This window comes from Oncorhynchus gorbuscha, linkage group LG01 (assembly GCF_021184085.1).
Source record: "Oncorhynchus gorbuscha isolate QuinsamMale2020 ecotype Even-year linkage group LG01, OgorEven_v1.0, whole genome shotgun sequence".
NCBI classification, from domain to species: domain Eukaryota; kingdom Metazoa; phylum Chordata; class Actinopteri; order Salmoniformes; family Salmonidae; genus Oncorhynchus; species Oncorhynchus gorbuscha.
The window spans coordinates 104,744,104-104,768,474 of NC_060173.1; the positions used below are offsets into that span (position 1 = coordinate 104,744,104).

Sequence of the window (24,371 nt, forward strand, 5' to 3'; positions counted from 1 at the left end):
ACACCTCTCAACACATGGATGAAGGCAGATGTGAGTGTGGGGCCACTGCTGGAACCGTCAAGAATGAACTTGTCCTGTCCGTGGCCTCTCCTTTTTAGCCTAGTGCTTTAAAAGTAAATAATTGGTCAGTAAATGTGAGGAAATCATGGGCATGTGTTTTTCTAAAGTGGACACAGCTGAATAAGGAGGAATAAACACTGATGACAAAAGGAAACAAAATATTACAAATTCTCAAATAACACTGATTTGTTTCACCATCCCCCAAAACAAGGGGGCTCATAAACCTGTATTGTATAACTACAACTGTCCATCATTGTGGTGTTCTCTTATACAAATACTTTAATAGTAGTATTAAACAAATGTCATCTCCCTTAGTAACACAATTAGGGCCTTTGTCTGAAGAACTGAGGAAAGGAATCATCACTGGGCAGAATGAAAACAATTGAGGCCTGATAACCAGTACCATAAAATAACTACCAGCTATTTCGAATGACAATAGGTGCAGGAATAGAATCTGATGCCAATGAATAAAAATGCACACTAATGATGACATCGTGAACAATCAGACAATACATGTATAGCCCTAATGTACATATCTAGAGACGGTTCATAATAATAATAATAAATGCCATTTAGCAGACGCTTTTATCCAAAGCGACTTACAGTCATGTGTGCATACATTCTACGTATGGGTGGTCCCGGGGATCGAACCCACTACCCTGGCGTTACAAGCGCCATGCTCTGCCAACTGAGCTACAGAAGGACCATGTAGTGCAGCTGACTAGTATGCAGCTGACTAGTAATTCATTCCCAGGCAACCCTGTGGCTTAGCAGTCTGGTATGTGGAAATAAAACTCACCCATGCACTTACTGTACAAATAATCTTCTCCAGGCCTGAACTAAAACAGCCCTAGTTTGACAACTATCACAGGAAGATGTCTGAATAATATTGCTGAATGCTGCAAGGCCCTGGACAGTAGCAGCAACACACAGCGAGAGTGTATTTGTCCGCCTGGTACGTTTCCTTCCAGCTGGGTGTGTTTGAGACAACAGGGGAGAGGAGCAGGAAAGGGAATACCTAGTCAGCTGCACTACAATGTATTCAACCCAATGTAGCTGTGCTTCTGGCCCGTGTCACCATGTGCCAGAGTAGGTGTGATGTTACACGTCAAGAGGACGAGATTAAAGTTGTATTGAACGGAGGTGTTGGTAGTTCTGTGGGAGGGGGTCCCAAAACGTGGGGACACGTTCCAACAACCAGGTGTGTAATTGGTCAGAGTTCAATCCAGTGGTCTGTATGGAAGCTTCTTCCTGGTTCCCCCGGTCATTGTGGAGATGTCCTGTGCTTTCTGCTGGTCACAGTTGTGTGAATGTGTGTGTGTTCTTTCTCATCATATGAAAAAGGTGCTGTGTGAACGATGTGATGTGTGAATCTGGATTGTTAAGTGCATATGTGTGAGGGTATGAACAAAGGTGTCTCGACAGCTTGCTTTTCCCAACAAAATGTATAAAAATAACACTTCATAATTTTAAAAAACAGTGCCAAGTTTTGCTTTTCTAGTCTTCTTGGTTAGGGAAGCGATTAGAGGGATATATATATATATATGTCCATTTCAGGGGTCACATGCAGGTCACCTCTGCCACCCCGTCATCATGCTCGAAGCACCCCTCTAGGTGGGACAGGGTGCTGGGGTATCCCCCTCCGAAGACGGGGAACCCCCCGATACCCCCAGCGGTGGGGGACAACTCCACATTGGGGGGTGTTAGGGGGCTGCCCACACCTCGACTCACAGAGCCAGTGGACACGTCGCTCTGAATGGACCCGGCCTTGGAGAGGACAGAGAGGAAGAGTCATTCATGTGTCTGATGGTGACTATGCAGTAACGCTAAACATTATGCAAATAAGTCACAGGTCATTCAAATATCTAGTAAAAGCAACATGCAGATGTGTGTAACGGCAACTAGCTTTCAGTCTCACTTCAGAATTAGACATTTCGAAGTTGAGTGTTTTCAGGTTAAATTCAGGCATTATAGTGTAGCAATTTAAAACCTCTTAAGGATCTCTACAGATCGGTGTCCCACCCTCGGGACGGTTGAGCTAAAGTGCGTTAATGTGATTAGCATGACTTAAGTAACCAGGACAAACTAATCTAACTGCACTGTCCAATTTACAGTAGCTATTAGTGAAAGAATACCATGCTATTATTTGAGGAGAGTGCACAGTTATGAACTTAGTTATTAATAAACCAATTAGGTGCATTTGGGCAGTCTTGATACATTTTGAACAGAAATGCAATGGTTCATTGGATCAGTGTATTACTTTGCACATACACTGCTGCCATCTAGTGGCAAATCTATATTGTGCCTGGGTTTGCATTTTGAAGATGGCAACAAAGTTTTTTTCTTTATCCTTTACCAGATCTGATGTGTTATTCTCCTACATTAATTTCACATTTCCACAAACTTCAAAGTGTTTGCAAGAATATGCATTCAGGTTCTGAGCTACAGGTAGTTAGATTTGGGTATGTTATTTTAGGCAAAAATGTAATAAAGGGTCAGATCCTTATTAATACAATTAATTGATTTGTATGACACTGCTACATCTCACTTTGCTTTCATTTTCCACTTCCCTTTATCATGTTACAAAATCCACATAGAACAAAAACACTACAACAGGTTTTTGTTCTAACTGAAAACAAGCCCTCACATGGTTCCTCTGTGGTATTGAAGAGGTCTTGATTGGTCTCTGTAGGAACACCACATGCTTGGTTGCCAGGTTACCATCACTAGACAAAACACACAACATTACATACGTTTATGAAGGAAAACAGTCAAATAAGGCGTGATGACCCGGGCTACAAAATTGACGTGTTTGTTCTGGACCATCGGGCAGTGGTGTAAATTAAGTGAAAATATTTTAAAGTACTACTTAAGTAGATTTCTGCGGTATCTGTACTTTACTATTTATATTTGACAACTTTTACTTCACTACATTCCTAAAGAAAATTACAGATTTTCTTTGACACCCAAATGTACTCGTTACATTTTGAATGCTTAGCAGGACAAAAAAAATGATAAAATTCACACACTTATCAAGAGAACATCCCTGGACCTCCCTACTGCCTCTGAAGGACTCACTAAAACATGCTAAGTTTGTAAATTGTCTTGAGTGTTGGAGTGTGCCCCTGGCTATCCCTAAATTAAAATAAATAAGACAATTATGCTGTCTGGTTTGCTTAATATAAGGAATTTGAAATGATTTAGTATATTTCAAACAAAATACTTGTAGACTTACTCAAGTTGTATTTTACTGGGTGACTTTTACTTGAGTCATTTTCTATTAAGGTATCTTTTACTCAGGAATGAAAATTGGGTATTTTTCCCTCCACTGCCATCAGGCAACACACAAAACATTTAAGTGCATTGTCAGGTTCATCACTTGAGTACAGAGACTTGAGCCAAGACTGGTCCAACAACATTAATATCAAAATGTCCATCAATTATGTGTGTTACCTGTCATGGCGGATGATATGTGTGGGCAGGACACAGGTGAGCAGCCAGCCGAACTCAGCCAGTGTGTGAAGGAGTGGCCCATAATCTGTCTTCACATCAGAACCCTACACAGCACAACAATGTTGTCAAACACTGGATAAAGGTAATTGTTGAATGTTTTCTACACTTGTTTATCCATCTTCTTGTGTTACCATTAGGGTTGCTGACACACAAACAATCTCCACCCCCCACAGACATGCTAATCCCCCACACACACACTATGAAAATCTCCCCCAACAGACACAATCCAACCCCCCCCCACACACACACACACACGGTGCTAATATCTCCCCCCACACACACACAATGCAAATCTCCCCCAACAGACACACACACGGTGCTAATCTCTTCCCCCCACACACACGGTGCTAATCTCTTCCCCCCCACACACACGGTGCTAATCTCTTCCCCCACACACACACAGTGCTAATCTCTTCCCCCCCACACACACACGGTGCTAATCTCTTCCCCCACACACACACGGTGCTAATCTCTTCCCCCCACACACACACGGTGCTAATCTCTTCCCCCACACACACACGTGCTAATCTCTTCCCCCACACACACACGGTGCTAATCTCTTTCCCCCCACACACACACGGTGCTAATCTCTTTCCCCCCACACACACACACTGTGCTAATCTCTTCCCCCCACACACACTGTGCTAATCTCTTCCCCACCACACACACACACGGTGCTAATCTCTTCCCCACCACACACACACACGGTGCTAATCTCTTCCCCCCACACACACACGGTGCTAATCTCTCCCCCACACACACGTAATGCTAACCTCTCTCTTCCTACAGGATCTTCCCTAGGGAATACCTACTGCAACACATTCACCTGCCCTCACTGACTGACCCACGCATGCACACACGGTGCTAATCTTTCCCCCCCGCACACACGGCTCTCTGACCTCGATGACGATCCACTGCTCCACTACGATAGTGTCATTGGCAGGAGGGGCAGTGCTTCTCTCCTCATAGACAAACAGCCCCTCTAGTGACCTGGGCACAGGCTCACCTGACAACACACACAGTAAACTATACTGAACAAAAATATAAATGCAACATGCAACAATATCCAAGATTTTACAGAGTTACGGTTCATATAAGAATATCAGTCAGTTTAAATAAATAAATAAATCTATGGATATCACATTACTGGGAATACACAGATACCTTAAACAAAATAATTGTAGGGGTGTGGATCACAAAACCAGTCAGTATCTGGTGTGACTACCATTTGCCTCATGCAGCGCGACATCTCTTTCGCATAGAGTTGATCAGGCTGATGATTGTGTCATACACATCAATCAAGAGCATCACAAATATGCTCAAAGAGTGACATGTCTAGTTAGAATGCAGGCCATGGAAGAACTGGGTCATTTCCAATCTTCCAGGAATTGTTTACAGATCCTTGCGATATGGGGCTGTGCATTATGCTGAAACATGAAGTGATGACGCCGGATGAATGGCACGACAGGATCTCATCACGGTATCATTAAAATTTCCACCGATAAAATGCAATTTTGTTCGTTGTCCGTAGCTTATGCCTGCCCATACCATAACCCCACCATGGGACACTCTGTTCACAACGTTGACATCAGCAAACCGCTCGCCCAGACGACACCATACAAGTAGTCTGCGGATGTCAAGCCGTTTGGACATACTGCCAAATTCTCTAAAACGACGTTGGAGGCGGCTTATGTTAGAGAAATTAACATGACATTTTCTGGCAACAGCTCTAGTGAGACATTCGCACATTCAAATCAAATAAAAATGTTATTTGTCACATGCGCCGAATACAACAACCGTGAAATGCTTACTTACACGCCCTTAACCAACAATGTTAAAAAGATTTACTAAAATTAAAGTACAAAATAAAATGAAAAGTAACACAATAAAATAATAATACCAAGGCTATATACAGGGGGTACCATTACTGAGTAGCCATTTGATTAATTGTTAATTGCCATTTGTCTTATGGCTTAGGGGTAGAAGCTGTTAAGGAGTCTTTTGGACAGACTTAGCGCTCCGGTACCATGCGGTAGCAGAGAGAACAGTCTGTGACTTGTGTGGCTGCAGTCTAACAATTTTTTGGGCCTTCCTCTGACACGTCTAGTATAGAGGTCCTGGATGGCAGGAAGCACTACCATCTGTAGCGCCTTATGGTCACATGCTGAGTAGTTGCCATATCAGGCGTTTATGCAACCGGTCAGGATGCTCTTGATAGTGTAGCTGTAAAAACAATTGAGAATCTGGGACCCATGGCTAATATTTTCATTCTCCTGAGGTGGAATAGGCATTGTCGTGCCCTCTTCACGACTGTCTTAGTGTGTTTGGACCATGATAGTTTGTTGGTGTTGTGTACACGAAGGAACTTGAACCACCTGACCTGCTCCACAACAGCCCCATCAGGAAGTCCAGGCTCCAGTTGTATAGAGAGGTGTTTAGTCTCAGGGTCCTTAGCTTTGTGATGAGCTTTGTGGGCACTATGGTGTTGAACGCTGAGCTGTAGTCAATGAACAGCTTTTTCACATAGGTGTTCCTTTTGTCCAGGTGGGAAAAGGCAGTGTGGAGTGTAATTGAGATTGCGTCATCTGTGGACTTGTTGGGGCGGTATGCGAATTGAAGTGGGTCTATGGTTTCCGGGATGATGGTGTTGATGTGAGCCATGACCAGCCTTTCAAAGCACTTCATGGCGGTGGTCATTTAGGCAGGTTACCTTTGCATTCTTGGGCTCAGGAATTACGGTGGTCTGCTTGAAATATATAGGTATTCCAGACTCGGTCAGGGAGAGGTTTAAAATGTCAGTGAAGACACTTGGTCCACGCATGCTTGGAGTACACGGCCTGGTAATCCGTCTGGCCCTGCGAATGTTGACCTGTTTAAAGGTCTAGCTCACATCGTCGATGGAGAGCGTGATCACACAGTAGTTCGGAACAGCTGGTGCTCTCATGCTTGCTTCAGTGTTGCTGAAGCAAACATAAAAGGCATTTAGCCCATCTGGTAGGCTCGTGTCACTAGGCAGCTCGCGGCTGGGTTTCCCTTTTACAGAGTTTGTAAGCCCTGCCACATCCGACGAGCCTCAGAGCCAGTGTAGTAGGATTCAATCTTAGTCCTGTATTGACGCTTTGCCTGTTTGATGGTTCGTCTGAGGGCATAGTGGAATTTCTGCCAATTGCCCACTCCCTCAACTTGAGACATCTGTGGCATTGTGTGACAAAACTGCACATTTTAGAGTGGGCTTTTATTGTCCTCAGCACAAGATGCAGCTGTGTAATGATCATGCTGTTTAATCAGCTTCTTGATATGCCACTCCTGTCACGTGGATGGATTATCATGGCAAAGGAGAAATGCTCACTAACAGGGATGTAAACAAATTTGGGCACAAAATTTGAGCGAAATAAGCTTTTTGTGCGTATGAAACATGTCTGGGATCTTTTATTTCAGCTCTCATGAAACCAACACTTTACTTGTTGTATTTATATTTTTGTTCAGCGTATCAACCAGAACATAAAAATCATACATAAATCTGAGTTACATGAATGCAATCGGGGGACAGACGTGCATCACCAGATACCTTATGTGATGTATTGTTGTCTCTACCTTCTTGCCCTTTGTGCTGTTGTCTGTGCCCAATAATGTTTATATAATTTTTTGTGCTGCTACCATGTTGTGTTGTCATCATGCGGTCTCTCTTTATGTGGTGTTGTGTTGTCTCGTTGTGATGCGTGTTTTGTCCTATGTTTATATTGTATCTATTTAAAAAAATTAAATCCCAGGCCCCTGTCCCCGCAGGAGGCATTTTGGTAGGCCGTCATTGTAAATAAGAATTTGTTCTTAACTGACTTAAATAAAGGTTAAATAAAATACCTTAACAGTAGCTGTTGAACTGCAATGTGAACAATGCTCTGCGAGGCAGTGAATTCTAGTCAGTACTGAAAGTATGTCATTGGCATGACAATGAGCTAGTTAAAGACAAGAAGAATTAGGCTGTATGTGAGCGAGAGTCCCCCGTGTGCTATACTCTCAGGCCCCAGATGTCTACAAATGATGTGGATTTTATGCTGCTAGTCTATGGTGCAACAAGAAGCCAGGTTGGGAAGAGAGGTCCAAATATAGCCACAGTGGAAGAAGAGGGAGGGGAAAGAAAAGGAGAAGGGAGTGAGGAGGAGAGAGCAGGAAAGGTGGGAGAGAGGAGGAGGAGGGATAGAAGGGGGAGAAGGAAGGAGGAGAGAGCAGGAAGAGGGAGAAGGAGGGATAGAAGGGGAGGAGAAGGAAGGAGGAGAAAGCAGGAAGATTGAGAAGGAGGAGGGATAGAAGGGTGGGGACAAGGGAGAGAAGGAGCAGGGACTGGGAAACAGGAAGTGACTGATCCGTGGGACGAAGGAAGCATGGAGACAAAACACAACAGATTTCTGAAAAGACAATGGATAGAGTAGCAGAATGAGAGAAGGATGATTGAGAAAGATGTGGATTCACGAGAGATGGATGAGGACAAAGTGTTCTTAATCTCTCTTTAATCCCATCCTCTCTTCCAGAGAAGTAAACTGTAATAGGATGTTGACCTATCATTGTTGGAGACCTTATAACTCCTAGGCAAGATGTCACAGCATGCACGTTGTTTTTGCTTTCTAAGCCTGATGTGGCTGTCACTACAGAAGAGTTATACATGCCACTACTACACAGTAGTTCCTAGGCTCGTTTTCTCAGAGTACGATTGCTGATCTAAGTTTAGTTGTATGTTGTGAATCCTAATGAATAAGATCACGTGTATGAGGGGGGCACGGATGTACATTCACCTTAGTCTCTCTATATCTTAGTATTTGACAGTACCTTTGGGTGTGTCCCAGTACACAAACGAGTCCACCAATGACCAGCCTTTGCAGTAGTAGGCTGCAGTCAGCTCCAGCCAATCGGCCTCCAGCGAGCTGACCTTGGGCCCCTTCCTGGACACGCACATGGACAACGCCCCCTGGTGGTACTGGCAGGCCAGAGCGTCCAGAGGAGCACAGCCTGGTGCCCACGAGTGGAAAAACACCAGCAACCTCAGGTCTGAGAGATGGGGAGGAGGTAAGGATGGAGAGAGAGAGATGCTCAACATGCTCGGTGATGGTCCGGGCCTAAACCACACAAAAACAACACTAGGCACTATGGAACACAAAGCTTTTACTATCTCATCCTGGAATATTCAAGGTCTGAGGTCATCTGCCTTTGACCTAAAGAGAGGAACTTAATCAAATAAATTGGAAATACAGACATCGTCATACTACATGAAACATGGTATAAAGGAGACGGACCCACTGGTTGCCCTCTAGGTTACAGAGAGCTGGTAGTCGCATCCACCAAACTACCAGGTGTGGAACAGGGAAGAGACTCAGGGGGTATGCTAACGAGGTAAGAGCAGACCTAACCCACTCTATTACATTAGTCAACACAGGAACATTTTACATCTGGTTAGAAATGAAAAAGGAAATCATCTCAACAGAGAAATGTCCTCCTGTGTGCTACCTATATCCCCCCAATAGAATCCCCATACGTTATTGATGACAGCTTCTCCATCCTAGATGGGGAGATCAACCATTTCCAGGCCCAGGAACATGTACTAGTCTGTGGCGACCTAAATGCCAGAACTGGACAAGAACCCAACACCCTCAGCACACAGTGGGACAAACACCTACCTGGAGGTGGCAGTATTCCCTCGCCCATATGCCCGCCTAGGACACAACTACAACAACATAATCAACAAAAATGGGTCACAACTCCTGCAGCTCTGTCAGACGTTTGGTATGTACATAGTCAATGGTAGGCGTCGAGGAGACTCCTATGGTGGGTACACCTATAGCTCATCTCTTGGCAGTAGTATTATAGAATAGGCCCATGGAGTTGGTGGAATAAGCCTTTAATTCATTGCCACTTACTCAGCTGGGCCAGGGGCGCTTTAATTAGGTCAGGTGGAAATGTCAGACAGATCTCAACTCCATAGAGGAGGAAATTGTTATTGCCTGAGCTCTGCTTTCTCTTCCTTAACTCAGTCTGATCCAGAAGTTCTGTGCATCCATGAATCCACGTAAGTCCACCGACTCTTACCTTTCATCTGAACTATCTGTTGCGATCCGGAGATGGGCCATTAGTTATTGTTAATAGTTATTACCGCGGAGCGCGTCTTTGAGCGCAGCTTCAAACATATTGTGTAATGTGAATTGTCAATGATCACGGCCCTACGGTTCCTCAGAGGCCAATTATGCAATCGATATGGGTAATATGTAATGAAATTGATTACATGTACACATGAAGACAATTGAAAGGGTGAAATGAGAACTGTCATCGTTTGCTAACTGATCGACTTTGATATCAAACTAATGGGGATTATAAATTGAATGACCACTATTTGTATTCTTTCATGATTTATGATAAATAGTTACGAGCCTAAATGACTCACGGATGATTACTATGGACTTCTTAATGAACTGGATTGTTGACTTCCCTAATTATGTTAATCATGAATGATTGGTATGGGATTATGAATTTGATTGGATACATGTTATTTGTTTCCTTTGTGATGCAGCACAGACTACTCAGTAAATATACCACTTTATGGTTAAAGGAATTCCTGCCTCAGTCTCATCCATTTCTCTTTCACCTGAAACCACCTGTTCACCTTCACTGTCAGTCATCCTACCTGTCCAGCTACTCACACAGATTCCACTAATCTTTCAGGTACTGTAGACTACTTTATCACTGACCTCAACCCAGAGTCTATAAGGGGTGTCAGTGGACTGACTGAACGCTCTCAGATCACAGCAAAATCACACTACTTGAACAGAGCTCTGCTCAATCATGAGGCATCAAAGCCAAAGGAACTGAATATTAAGAAATTATATAGATGGAAGAAAAATAGTGTGGAAAACAATTAAGCAACAACAAATTCAACCCTTCTTGACAATTTCCTGGAGAAAAGGTTTCACTGTAATAGGGAAGGTATAAACTTGGCAGTAGAAAACCTAAATAGTATATTTAACCTCTCAGCTTCCCTATCAAATCTAAAAATTTCAAGCAGACAACCTAAGAAAATGAACAACTATGACAAATGGTTTGATGAAGAATGCAAAAACCTAAGAAAGAAATTGAGAAACCTATTCAACCACAAACAAAGATGCAGAAAACTTGAGCCTACACCGTCACTATGGTGAATCACTAAAACAATACAGAAATACACCACGGAAAAAGAAGGAACAGCCGAAATCAGCTCAATGTAATTGAAGAATCCATAGAATCTAACCACTTCTGGGAAAATCTAAACAAACAACAGAAGGAGTTCTATCCAAAACAGAGATGTATGGATAAACCACTTCTACAATCTTTTTGGCTCTATAACAAAGAACAAACAGCAAAAACCTTTACAAGATCTAATATAAATCTTAGAATCAACTATTAAAGAGAACCAGAACCCACTGGATTCTAAAACTACATGAATTGAACTACAGGACAAAATGGAAACCCTCCAATCCAAAAAGGTATGTGGTGTCGATGTTATCCTAAATGAAATGATTCAATATACTGACCACAAGTTCCAATTGGCTATACTTGAACATCACCCTCAGCTCTGACATCTTCCCCAATATTTAGAACCAGGGACTGATCACCCCAATCCACAAAAGTGGAGACAAATTTGACCCCAATAACTACCATCAGATATGCGTCAAGAGCAACTTGGGCATTATCATTAACAGCAGACTTGTACATTTCCTCAGAGAAAACAATGTACTGAGCAAATGTCAAATTGGCTTTTTATCAAATGACCGTACGACAGACCACGTATTCACCCTGCACACCCTAATTGACAAACAAACAATCCAAAAACAAAAGTGAAGTCTTCATGCTTTGTTGATGACAAAAAAGCTTATGACTCAATTTGGCATGAGGGTCTGCTATACAAATTCATTGAAAATATACAACATTATGAAATCCATGTACACAAACAACAGTGTGAAGTAAAAATTGACACAGGACCGGGGGGTGAGACAGGGATGCAGCTTAAGCCCCATTCTCTTCAACATATATACTGTCACGATCGTCATAATGAGTGGACCAAGATGCAGCGTGGTATGGTTCCATCCTCTTCATTATGAAGTGAAACTCAAAGAAAACATTGCACAAAACGAAACGTGAAGCTGCTATAGTGCTCACAGGCAACTATACAAAGTCAAGATCCCACAAAACACAAAAGGGAAATGGCTGCCTAAATATGATCCCCAATCAGAGACAACGATAAACAGCTGCCTCTGATTGGGAACCATACCAGGCCAACATAGAAATGTAATTACCTAGATGACCCACCCCAACCTAACAGAAAATAAAAAGCTCTCTATGGTCGGGCCGTGACATACAGTTGAAGTCGGAAGTTTACATACACCTTAGCCAAATACATTTAAACTCTGTTGTTCACAATTCCTAAAATGTAATCCTCGTAAAAATTCCCTGGTTTAGGTCAGTTAGGACCGTAGTCTGGCTTTTTTATGACGGTTTTGGAGCAGTGGCTTCTTTCTTGCTCAGCGGCCTTTCAGGTTATGTCGATATAGGACTTGTTTTACTGTGAATTTAGATACTTTTGAAACTGTTTCCTTCAGCATCTTCACAAGGTTCTTTGCTGTTGTTCTAGGATTGATTTGCACTTTTCGCACCAAAGTACGTTCATCTCTAGGAGACAGAACGAGTCTCCTTCCTGAGCAGTATGATGGCTGCGTGGTCCCATGGTATTTATACTTGTGTACTATTGTTTGTACAGATCAATGTGGTACTTTCATGCGTTTGGAAATTGCTCCCAAGGATGAACCAGACTTGTGAAGGTATACCATTTTTTCTGAGGTCTTGGCTGATTTACTTGATATCCCCATGATGTCAAAATTACCCACGTAACAGTATAGCTTCCGTCCCTATCCTCGCCACGACCTGGGCGCGAACCAGGGACGCTCTGCACACATCAACAGTCACCCTCGAAGCATTGTTACCCATCGCTCCACAAAAGCCGCGGCTGGTGTCAGAAGTTCGATTGAAATACATCCATAGGTACACCTCCAATTAACTCAAATGATGTCAATTAGCCATACAGAAACTTCTAAAGCCATTACATAATTTTCTGGAATTTTCCAAGCTGTTTCAAGACACAGTCAATTTAGTGAATGTAAACTTCTGACCCACTGGAATTGTCATACAGTGAATTATAAGTGAAATAATTTGTCTGTAAACAATTGTTGGAAAAAGTACTTGTGTCATGCACAAAGCAGATGTCCTAACTGACCTGCCAAAACTATAGTTTGTTAACAAGAAATTTGTGGAGTGGTTGAAAAACAAGTTTTAATGACTCCAACCTAAGTGTATGTAAACTTCCAACTTGGACTGTATCAACGAATTGGCGAGGGCACCAGAAAAGTCTGCAGCACCCGGCCTCACCCTACTGGAATCTGAAGTCAAATGTCTACTGTTTGCTGATGATCTGGTGCTTCTGTCCCCAACCAAGGAGGGCCTACAGCAGCACCTAGAACTTCTGCACAGATTACGTCAGACCTGGGCCCTGACAGTAAATCTCAGTAAGACAAAAATAATGGTTTTCCAAAAAAGGTCCAGTTGCCAGTACCATGAATACAAATTCCAGTTGGACACCGTTGCCCTAGAGCAGACAAAAAAACTATACAAACCTCAGCCTAAACATCAGTGCCACATGTAACTTAGGATCTGGCTAAAAATACTTGAATCAGTTATAGAACCCATTGCCCTTTATGGTTGTGAGGTCTGGGGTCCGCTCACCAACCATGAATTCACAAAATGAGACAAACACCAAATTAAGACTCTACATGCAGAATTCTGCAAAAATATCCTCAGTGTACAACGTAAAACACAAATGAAATCAGAGCAGAATTAGGCCGATACCCGCTAATGATCAAAATCCAGAAAAGAGACATTAAATTCTTCAACCACCGAAAAGGAAGCGATACCCAAACCTTCCATAACAAAGCCATCGCCTACAGAGAGATGAACCTGGAGAAGAATCCCCTAAACAAGCTGGTCCTGGGGCTCTGTTCTCAAACACAAACACACCCCACAGAGCCCCAGGACAGCAACACAATAAGACCCAACCAAACAAAAATATTGTTACTTGACACATTGGAAATAATTTATTTAAAAAACAGAGCAAACTAGAATGCTACTTGGCCCTAAACAGAGAGTACACTGTGGCAGAATACCTGACCACTGTGACTGACCCAAACTTAAGTTAATATTTGATTATGTTCAGACTCAGTGAGCATTGCCTTGCTATTGAGAAAGGCTGCCGTAGGCAGACATGGCTCTCAAGAAAAGACAGGCTGTGTGTACACTGCCCACAAAATGAGGTGAAAACTGAGCTGCACTTCCTAACCTCGTGCCAAATGTATAACCATAGAGACATCTTTCCCTCAGATTACACAGACACACGAAGAATTCGAAAACAAATCAAATTTTGATAAACTCCCATATATATATTCTCCTATATACACACATATTGGGTGAAATACCATAGTGTGCAATCACAGCAGCAAGATTTGTGACCTGTTACCACAAGAAAAGGTCAACCAGTGAAGAACAAACACCACTGTAAATACAACCCATATTTATGTTTATTTATTCTATTTGCACCTCATTACAACACTGTATAAAAGATATGACATTTGAAATGTCTTTATTCACTTGGAACTTTTGTGAGTGTAATGTTTACTGTAGATTGTATCATTTATTTCACTTTTGTTTATGATCTATTTCACTTGCTTGGCAATGTAAACATATGTTTCCCATGCCAATAAAGCCCCTGAAATTTAATTGAAAAGTTGAATTGTGGGTGCAGGGAGGGAGGGGGAAGAGAGAGAGGCAGGGAGGGAGAAGAGAGAGAGAGAGAGAGAGAGAGAGAGAGAGGCAGGGAGGGAGGAGAGAGAGAGAGAGGGAGGGAGAAGAGAGAGAGAGGCAGGGAGGGAGAAGAGAGAGAGAGGCAGGGAGGGAGGAGAGAGAGAGAGAGAGAGGCAGGGAGGGAGAAGAGGCAGGGAGGGAGAAGAGAGAGAGAGAGAGGGAGGAGAGAGAGAGAGAGAGGGAGAAGAGAGAGAGAGAGAGAGAAGAGAGAGAGAGAGAGACAGAGAGACAGAGAGAGAGAGAGGCAGGGAGGAGAGAAAGAGAGAGAGAGAGAGAGGCAGGGAGGAGAGAAGAGAGAGAGAGAGAGGCAGGGAGGGAGAAGAGAGAGAGAGGCAGGGAGGGAGACAGAGAGAGAGGCAGGGAGGGAGAGACAGGGAGGGAGAGAGAGAGAGAGACAGGGAGGGAGACAGAGAGAGAGAGAGGGAGGGAGGAGAGAGAGAGAGAGGCAGGGAGAGAGAGAGAGAGAGAGAGGCAGGGAGACAGAGAGAGAGACAGGGAGAGAGAGAGAGAGAGAGGAGGGAGAGAGAGCAGGGAGGGAGAAGAGAGAGAGAGAGGGAGGGAGAGGCAGGAGGGAGGGAGGGAGAAGAGAGAGAGAGAGAGGCAGGGAGGGAGAGAGAGAGAGAGAGAGAGAGAGGCAGGGAGAGAGAGAGAGAGGCAGGGAGAAGAGAGAAGAGAGAGAGAGAGGCAGGGAGAAGAGAGAGGCAGGGAGAAGAGAGAGGCAGGGAGAAGAGAGAGGCAGGGAGAAGAGAGAGGCAGGGAGAAGAGAGAGGCAGGGAGAAGAGAGAGGCAGGGAGAAGAGAGAGGCAGGGAGAAGAGAGAGGCAGGGAGAAGAGAGAGGCTGGGAGAAGAGAGAGGCTGGGAGAAGAGAGAGGCAGGGAGAAGAGAGAAGGTAGAAGGAAAACAGAGGATAGAGAGACAAAAGCGAGTCAGATCAATCTGCCAGTTCAAGCCATCACTGGGGAGAACAAGAAGACTAGATAAAAACACAGCCAAGGAGGTTATGGGAACTATAATGTGAACTCCACTCGCTCTGCTAAGGACAAGGACATGTCACTGTATGGTTGTCTCTGTGGTGAAGAGTTGTGCCCTGCTTGGTGGGTAAGCGTTGGTGCTGACTGATAGTCCTGGGGCAGGAAAGGCCACACAACACAGAGTTAAACTGAACTACACTGACCGACTGAAGGAGAGGGGAATAAGAGAAAGATGAGTAGAGTGTTGAAGGGAGAAAATATCCAGGACTCCATGTGATGATGGGTTCAGCATGTTGAGGGTGTGTGGAGAGCTGATATAACCAACATGTCAACATTGTTCAGGGGAGGAGACAGATGAGAGAACTAGTCTCGCATTGCCATCCTTCCAAGTTATGAGAAAGAGAGAAAAAGGAAAGAGGTGGAAAGGAAAGATGAGAAGAGAACACGAGACCCGGGACAAGAAGAGACAAGAAAAACATTCTCACCAGGGCTGTTGGTAGGGCTGTGCTCCTCCAGGTCTGTGTCTCCATCACCAGGAGGGGTACATGGAGGAGTGCGTGGGAGTGATCGGCAGCCCCTCCTGGGGCTAGGCATCCTATCGTTACTGGCCCCTCCTCCAGCCAGCTGGAGCACCGAGCCCACAAACCTCACGCCCCCCTGGGCACGACTGTTCACCCTGTCAATCAGTGCTCTAACATTGTCACCCGTCAGAGACTGTCCTGTGATAGGCCACTCCTCCACCCTCAACACCGGAACACATGGACACCGCCTGCTTGCTAGGAGACAGAAGAGAGAAGAGAACATCAAATAAAATACATTTAAAGAGATATTCAGACAGGTTTAAACTGTGAATCACTAATTATCACAAGCAGAATACAGGTCATTCAATCCTTCCAAGTGACACTTGGTATTGGCGGTAGCAGGCTCGTAAGCATTCATTCAAACAGCACTTTCCTGCGTTTTGCCAGCAGCTCTGCTGTTATGAATACAAGCCTATCAACTCCCGAGATTATGCTGGTCTAACCGATGTGAAATGGCTAGCTAGTTAGCGGGGTGCGCACTAATAGCGTTTCAAACGTCACTCGCTCTGAGACTTGGAGTAGTTGTTCCCCTTGCTCTGCATGGATAACGCTGCTTCGAGGGTGGCTGTTGTCGATGTGTTTCTGGTTCGAGCCCAGGTAGGAGTGAGGAGAGGGACGGAAGCTATACTGTTACACTGGCAATACTAAAGTGCCTATAAGAACATCCAATAGTCAAAGGTTAATGAAATACAAATGGTATAGAGGGAAATAGTCCTATAATTCCTATAATAACTACAACCTAAAACTTCTGACCTGGGAATATTGAAGACTCATGTTAAAATGAACCACCAGCTTTCATATGTTCTCATGTTCTGAGCAAGGAACTTAAACGTTAGCTTTCTTACATGGCACATATTGCACTTTTACCTTGTTTTTGCATTATTTAAACCAAATTGAACACGTTTCATTATTTATTTGAGGCTAAATCTATTTTATTGATGTATTATATTAAGTTAAAATAAGTGTTCATTCAGTATTGTTGTATTTGTCATTATTACAAATAAATAAAATGTAAAAATGAATTCAACTTTTTTATTTTTATATATATATATATATATATATATATATTTTTTTATACAAATCGGCCGAAGTATCGGTATCCGCTTTTTTTTGGTCCTCCAATAATCGGTATCGGCGTTGAAAAATCATAATCGGTCAACCTCTAGTTGTTTCCCATGGTCTGCCACTGTGAGGACAATCAGCTGTCCGTCCTGTCTCCCTGTAGCGCTTTTTTAGGCGTCTCACAGTACAGACATGGTCATTTATTGCCCTGGCCACATCTGCAGTCCTCATGCCTCTTTGCAGCATGCCTAAGGCACGTTCACGTAGATGAGCAGGGACCCTGGACATCTTTCTTTTGGTGATTTTCAGAGTCAGTAGAAGGCCTCTTTAATGTCCTAAGTTTTCATACATGTGACAATTGCCTACCGTCTGTAAGCTGTTAGTGTCTTAACGGCCGTTTTACAGGTGCATTTTCATTAATTGTTTATGGTTCATTGAACAAGCATGGGAAACAGTGTTTAAACCCTTTACAATGAAGATCTGTGAAGTTATTTGGATTTTTACAAATTACCTTTGAAAGACAGGGTCCTGAAAAACATTTCTTTTTTTGCTGAGTTTATTTCCCAGGTTGGTTGGGTGGCATGTTTCAATACTGAACTCAGATACATTAAGTGTTGGTTGGGGGTTTAAGGCATCAGCGTGCTTCAGTTCAGCTGGCACCTAGCCCAACTCATCGAGCTGAACCGAACAAGTGTGCTCACATATTCCCTTAAAAGACTTCCGCTTGAAAAACGAGAACGAAAGCGGCAATGGCACTGTTTGTCCATTTTGAGACCCCGTAACCAGTATACACTTCCTCAAAATAGTCCAAATTAAATAGGAGAAATCTGTCAAATTTTTGCACTTTAGCCAAGATCTTAGTCACGCAATTTGACATCTAACAAAGATGTTTGGTGCAGTATTTCTCAATGAAATAATTAGCATGAAAACGAGTCGTTTATCACTGAATGACAACAGAATCCCTACTGTTGACCAATCACAGACGATGGGGCGTAGACTTCGGCTCCGAACATCAGCTTGTCTCCAGAAAAAAAATGTGTGGGCCCGAACAGCTGAAAAACCCCCCACCAAAGTCCAAAACAAACAAAATTATATGTCACAAAATGTTTCCATAATATATGCACCAACTCTTCTGAACTGTTTAGTCTGGGAAGAGGATACCTTTAGGGGTTGTTGTGACGGCTTAGGCATAGACTCAGATTTCAAACTGATTCTAGAAATGGGGCAATTTTCTACCATGAAAGGCAGCCCTTGCGTGTGTATGTGTCTGGTACCTGGGTCGTGGGCGGGTGAGGATGGCTCGGTAGAGCATGCTGAAGGGCAGGGAGCGTGTGCGTCCAACAGAGAGGATAATGGGATGCAGGGTGGTGAGGACATAGCCCTGGATGTAGTAGGGCTGCAGGGCCTGTGGCAGCTCACACAGAGAGGACATATACTGCACAGTGGGGCGACTACCTGGAGAGGAGAGAGATGAACAGAAAGGATGACAAGTGGCAAGGAAAGGAGAAACAGAGAAGGAAAAACAGAAGGAGAAACAGAGGAGGAAAGAGAGAAGGAGAAACAGAGAAGGAAAGAGAGGGAGAAACAGAGAAGGAAAGAGAGAAGGAGAAACAGAGGAGGAAAGAGAGAAGGAGAAACAGAGGAGGAAAGAGAGAAGGAGAAACAGAGAAGGAGAAACAGAGAAGGAAAGAGAGAAGGAGAAACAGAGGAGGAAAGAGAGAAGGAGAAACAGAGAAGGAAAGAGAGAAGGAGAAACAGAGAAGGAAAGAGAGAAGGAGAAACAGAGAAGGAAAGAGAGAAGGAGAAACAGAGAAGGAGAAACAGGAGAAACAGGGAAGGAAAGAGAGAAGGAGAAACAGGGAAGGAAAGAGAGGAGAAACAGGGAAGGAAAGAGAGAAGGAGAAACAGGGAAGGAAAGAGAGGAGAAACAGAGAAGGAGAAACAGGGAAGGAAAGAGAGGAGAAACAGAGAAGGAGAAACAGACAAGGAAAGAGAGAAGGAGAAACAGACAAGGAAAGAGAGAAGGAGAAACAGAGGAGGAAAGAGGAACAGAGAAGGAAAGAGAAGGAGAAACAGAGGAGGAGGAAAGAGGAACAGAGTGAATCAATAAAATGACAAGCAACAGAAACTAGAGGTTAGCAGCATGACATCCTTCTTTGTCTGTCTGAAGATTAACACCAGGAGTCCCAGTCCCAAAATGACCTCACCACCAATCAGATCTTCTCCTATGTCAGTCTGTCTGTTTAATAATCTCGTTAGCAGACCTACTGCATTCCCTAGTCACTCCCAGAGGAGACCAGTCTGGAGACTCTGGACTGTCCAATAAGCATGAAGATGTTAATGGATAGAAATGGTTTACTGTATCAGACAGACACTTATGCAGAGCGACTGAAATAATGCTGCCAGCAGCTATGTTTCCATCCAATTCGCAAAAGAGTTTCATGCAAATATTCTCAAATCTGCATAAAACAATATGAGCATTTTCCCACCAGAGATGCATTTCCAGCAAACTGACTTTTTGTAAATAAAAGCCTGTGCGTGATGACATAGTCCACATAAAAATAACTTTTGCCATAAAATTCCCATGTACCGAGTGAAAAATACAAGTTAAATGGATTTCCATAGTATTTTCAACTCTTCTGATACTTTCGTCACAAAAACAAATAATATCGCTGTTATCCATAATAACCTCATTATGTAGGTAGCCTACCCACATTGTATCTGCGAGCTGCGTTATAAAGCAAATGTGCTCTAGCCAACAGCTCGCAGATACAATGTGGGTAGGCTACCTATATTATGAGGTTATTATGGATAACAGCGAAATTATTTGTATTTGTCAAACGGCAGCCAAGCAATGATCATCATGTCACCAGAATAAGACCCTTGATATTTATTGGAAAGGAGTATCAAGTACATTAATTACCCTGTGAGATTCATCATAATTGATTTAATCTGTAGCCTAATAAACTGCATGCTGTCCTGAGTCATAGTGTGAGGACCACACAACATACCCTCGCGTGACTCCAAGTTTACTTCGATAAGATGGTTATATAAATATTTGGGCATAAAGGCATTTCCACCGCCATTTTATAATTTTACAAACACAAAAAGATCCCACCATGTCTTACAAACAAATTGTCTGTCTGCATTTAGAAATTTGTACCAGCATTTCATGATTCTATCAACCAGGTCGGGACTTTTTTTTGTCAGGTAATTAATCAGCATGAAATGGTCAGATGGAAATGTGGTTAGTTTCACACTTCTACAACAATACACATCACCAACTTCCCTCAGTTTATGGTTCCAAAACAAAACACATCACCAACTTCCCTCAGTTTATGGTTCCAAAACAAAACACATCACCAACTTCCCTCAGTTTATGGTTCCAAAACAAAACACATCACCAAATCCCCTCAGTTTATGGTTCCAAAACAAAACACATTCCCAGATCTTCCTCTTGCTATACTGCTCAGACAGAGAGACATCTGTTGCTCCAGTGCATTCCCTTCCACCTCTAACCCAGGGCAAGCCCCACCACCATGGAACCACCACACTATAAATACTGCATCTTACCAGCTCCTGCTCCAGCTGTGGTAGTGTGTCACAAGTTTACATATACTTAATTTGGAGTCATTCAAACTTGTTGTTCAACCACTCCACAAATTTATTGTTAACAAACTATAGTCGGTTAGGACATCTACTTTGTGCATGACACAAGTCATTTTTCCAACAATTGTTTGCAGACAGATTATTACACTTAATCACAATTCCAGTGGGTCAGAAGTTTACATACACTAAGTTGACTGTGCCTTTAAACAGCTTGGAAAATTCCAGAAAATGATGTTATGGCTTTAGAAGCTTCTGATAGGCTAATTGACATCATTTGAGTCAATTGAAGGTGTACCTGTGGATGTATTTCAAGGCCTACCTTCAAACTCAGTGCCTCTTTGCTTGACATCATGGAAAAATCCAAAGAAATCAGTCAAGACCTCAGGATTTTTTTTAGACCTCCACAAGTCTGGTTCATCCTTGGGAGCAATTTCCAAATGCCTGAAGGTACAACGTTCACCTGTACAAACAATAGTATGCAAGTATAAACACCATGGGACCACGCAGCCATCACACTGCTCAGGAAGGAGACACGTTCTGTCACCTAGAGATGAACGTACTTTGGTGTGAAAAGTGCAAATCAATCCCAGAACAACAGCAAAGGACCTTGTGAAGATGCTGTAGGAAACAGGTACAAATGTATCTATATCCACAGTAAAACGAGTCCTATATCGACATGACCTGAAAGTCCGCTCAGCAAGGAAGAAGCCACTGCTCCAAAACCACCATAAAAAAGCCAGACTACGGTTTGCAACTGCACATGGGGACAAATATCGTACTTTTTGGAGAAATGTCCTCTGGTCTGATGAAACAAAAATAGAACTGTTTGGCCATAATGACCATTGTTATGTTTGGAGGAAAAAGGGGGAGGCTTGCAGGCCGAAGAACACCATCCCAACTGTGATTCATGGGGATGGCAGCATCATGTTGTGGGGTGCTTTGCTGCAGGAGGGACTGGTACACTTCACAAAATAGATGGCATCATGATATATTGAAGCAACATCTCAAGACATCAGTCAGGAAGTTAAAGCTTGGTCGCAAATGGGTCTTCCAAACTAACAATGACCCCAAGCATACTTCCAAAGTTGTAGCAAAATTGCTTAAGGACAACAAAGGCAAGGTATTGGAGTGACCATCCCAAAGCCCTGACCTCAATCCCATAGAAAATTTGTAGGCAGAACTGAAAAAGCGTATGCGAGCAAGTAGGCCTACAAACCTGACTCAGTTACTCCAGCTCTGCCAGGAGGAATGGGCCAAACTTCTTGTGGGAAGCTTGTGGAAGGCTACCTGAAACGTTTGACCCAAGTTAAACAATTTAAAGGCAATGCTACCAAATACTAATTGAGTGTACGTAAACGTCTGACCCACTGGGAATGTGATGAAAGAAATAAAAGCTGAAATAAATCACTCTTAATTCTGACATTTCACATTCTTAAAATAAAGTGGTGATCCTAACTGACCTAAGACAGGGAATTTTTATTCGGATTAAAATGTCAGAAATTGCGAAAAACTTAGTATTGGAAAGGAGTATCAAGGAGGTGGATGTAAACTTCCGACTTCAACTGTACATAGTTTTTTTGAACAGCCATGTGTTGCTGATAAGTTAAGGCTGGCATGGCACTTTGTTTTGATTGGTTTGCAGTGTTGTGGGGGAGTTGCATCGAGTTTGTCTCTTGCATTGATACTTTAGTGCTGGTTGTTTGTGCTACTGGATTGTTGTTTATGTTGTTGTTGTTGAGAAGTTGGTTCTTGTCTGTTGAGGGGGCGTTGTGTTGGTAATATGTGAGGTGTAATCTAGTGGAGTCTCTGGAGAGTTATAGCACCACCATCACTATACTTCTTGTGTCCACAAAGAGGGTCTGTTCACAGGGGCTGGCGCTGTGCCACACGCACACACACACACACACACACACACACACACACACACACACACACACACACACACACACACACACACACACACAAGCGCACAAAAACACAACACCAAATCAGACGGCCCATTCTTGGACATAAAAACACGCTCAACACATTCCAACAGACTGAACAAACACACAAAACACTCTCACTCAAAACGCACACTCACACACTCCCACACAAACACCTCAGACTGAGATAAGAGCTTGTTACTGACATTTCTCCATGTGAATTCGGCAGGGCCTGGCTGAATATGGCCATGGTTGAAACAGAAAGATCCTGGCAAGTCCAGATCACAGTGAAATCTCTAGACGAGTGGGTGGCCAGGGAAGCAGTGAAAGGGAAGCTTTTGACCTGGCAGTGTCTCTCATCTCACCGTGTGTGATGGGTCCCACCTAAGCTCTAGAGCAAGGAGAGTGACACACTTCGACCAATAGCTCCCTAGTGGAGCTCAACGCCGGGCTATTCATCCAGTCTCCAGTGTCACACACACGTATGTCGGGGTGCTGTCGTCGCTCTCCATCTCCCTTCTTAAAGCCCCCTCACACCCACTCCCGTCCCCACAGCTCACCCCTGTCAACACACACACTGAGCCCTCTGTTCTCCCCATGTGTGAGAAAAAGCATGGAGAGAAGAGGGGGAGCACAGGAGGGGGGAAGAGGTGGTGACTGAGGAAAGAAGGAGACAAGAAAATAGGGTGAAATGAGAGGCGGAAGGAGATGGACAGATACCAAGTGTGGCGCAAAAAAAGGTGGGTTTACAGAAAGATTTGAGCCAGAAAGCTGGTCTGTGACAGGGAGAGCTTGTGTAAACGTGAGAAAGAGGGAGAAGAAAGCTGGTCTGTGACAGGGAGAGCTTGTGTAAACGTGAGAAAGAGGGAGAAGAAAGCTGGTCTGTGACAGGGAGAGCTTGTGTAAACGTGAGAAAGAGGGAGAAGAAAGCTGGCAAAAGTAGAAGAGAAGGAATGAGGATAAACGGACCAACTGGCAAGTGTCTTCACTGACATTTTCAACATGTCCTTGATAGAGTCTGTAATACCAACATGTTTCAAGCAGACCACCATAGTCTCTGTGCCCAAGAACACAAAGGCAACCTGCCTAAATGACTACAGACCCATAGCACTCACGTCCGTAGACGTGAAGTGCTTTGAAAAGCTGGTAATGGCTCACATTAACACCATTATCCCAAAATAAACCCACTCCAATTTGCATACCGCTCAAACAGATGATGCACTCTCTATTGCACTCCACACTGCCCTTTCCCACCTGGACAAAAGGAACACCTACGTGAGAATGCTATTCATTGACTACAGCTCAGCATTTAACACCATAGTGCCCTCAAAGATCATCACTAAGCTAAATACCCTGGGACTAAACACCTCCCTCTGCAACTGGATACTGGACTTCCTGAAAGGCCGCCCCCAGGTGGTGAGGCTAGGTAGCAACACATCTGCCACGCTGATCCTCAACACTGGAGCCCCTCAGGGGTGCGTGCTCAGTCCCCTCCTGTACTCCATGTTCACTCACAACTGCATGGCCAGGCATGACTCCAACACCATCATTAAGTTTGCAGACAACAACAGTGGTAGGCCTGATCCCCGATGAGACAGCATATAGGGAGGTCAGAGACCTGGCCGGGTAGTGCCAGAATAACAACCCTCAACGTGAGCAAGACAAAAGGAGACGATTGTGGACGACAGGAAAAGGATGACCGGCGGCAGCGTAGCCTAGTGGTT

The 24,371-nt window shown here is 43.7% G+C and overlaps 1 protein-coding gene across 2 annotated transcripts in view; it reads right to left on the reverse strand.

Moving 5' to 3' along the window:
• Positions 1 to 198: 198 nt before the first annotated feature.
• The window catches only part of LOC124048223 (raftlin-2-like), a 44,145-nt gene continuing 19,972 nt past the window's right edge, over positions 199 to 24,371 (reverse strand). The window contains exons 2-9 of one of the 2 annotated variants that reach the window (XM_046368794.1): positions 18,388 to 18,568; positions 17,784 to 17,791; positions 15,956 to 16,246; positions 8,398 to 8,616; positions 4,473 to 4,579; positions 3,514 to 3,617; positions 2,708 to 2,786; positions 199 to 1,827 (exon numbers count right to left, since the gene is read on the reverse strand). In XM_046368794.1, the coding sequence (XP_046224750.1) occupies positions 1,621 to 1,827; positions 2,708 to 2,786; positions 3,514 to 3,617; positions 4,473 to 4,579; positions 8,398 to 8,616; positions 15,956 to 16,246; positions 17,784 to 17,791; positions 18,388 to 18,568 (1,196 nt within the window). In that variant the 3' untranslated portion in view covers positions 199 to 1,620. The remainder of the gene's footprint in view (positions 1,828 to 2,707; positions 2,787 to 3,513; positions 3,618 to 4,472; positions 4,580 to 8,397; positions 8,617 to 15,955; positions 16,247 to 17,783; positions 17,792 to 18,387; positions 18,569 to 24,371) is intronic. The other variant, XM_046368784.1, reaches the window with a different exon arrangement.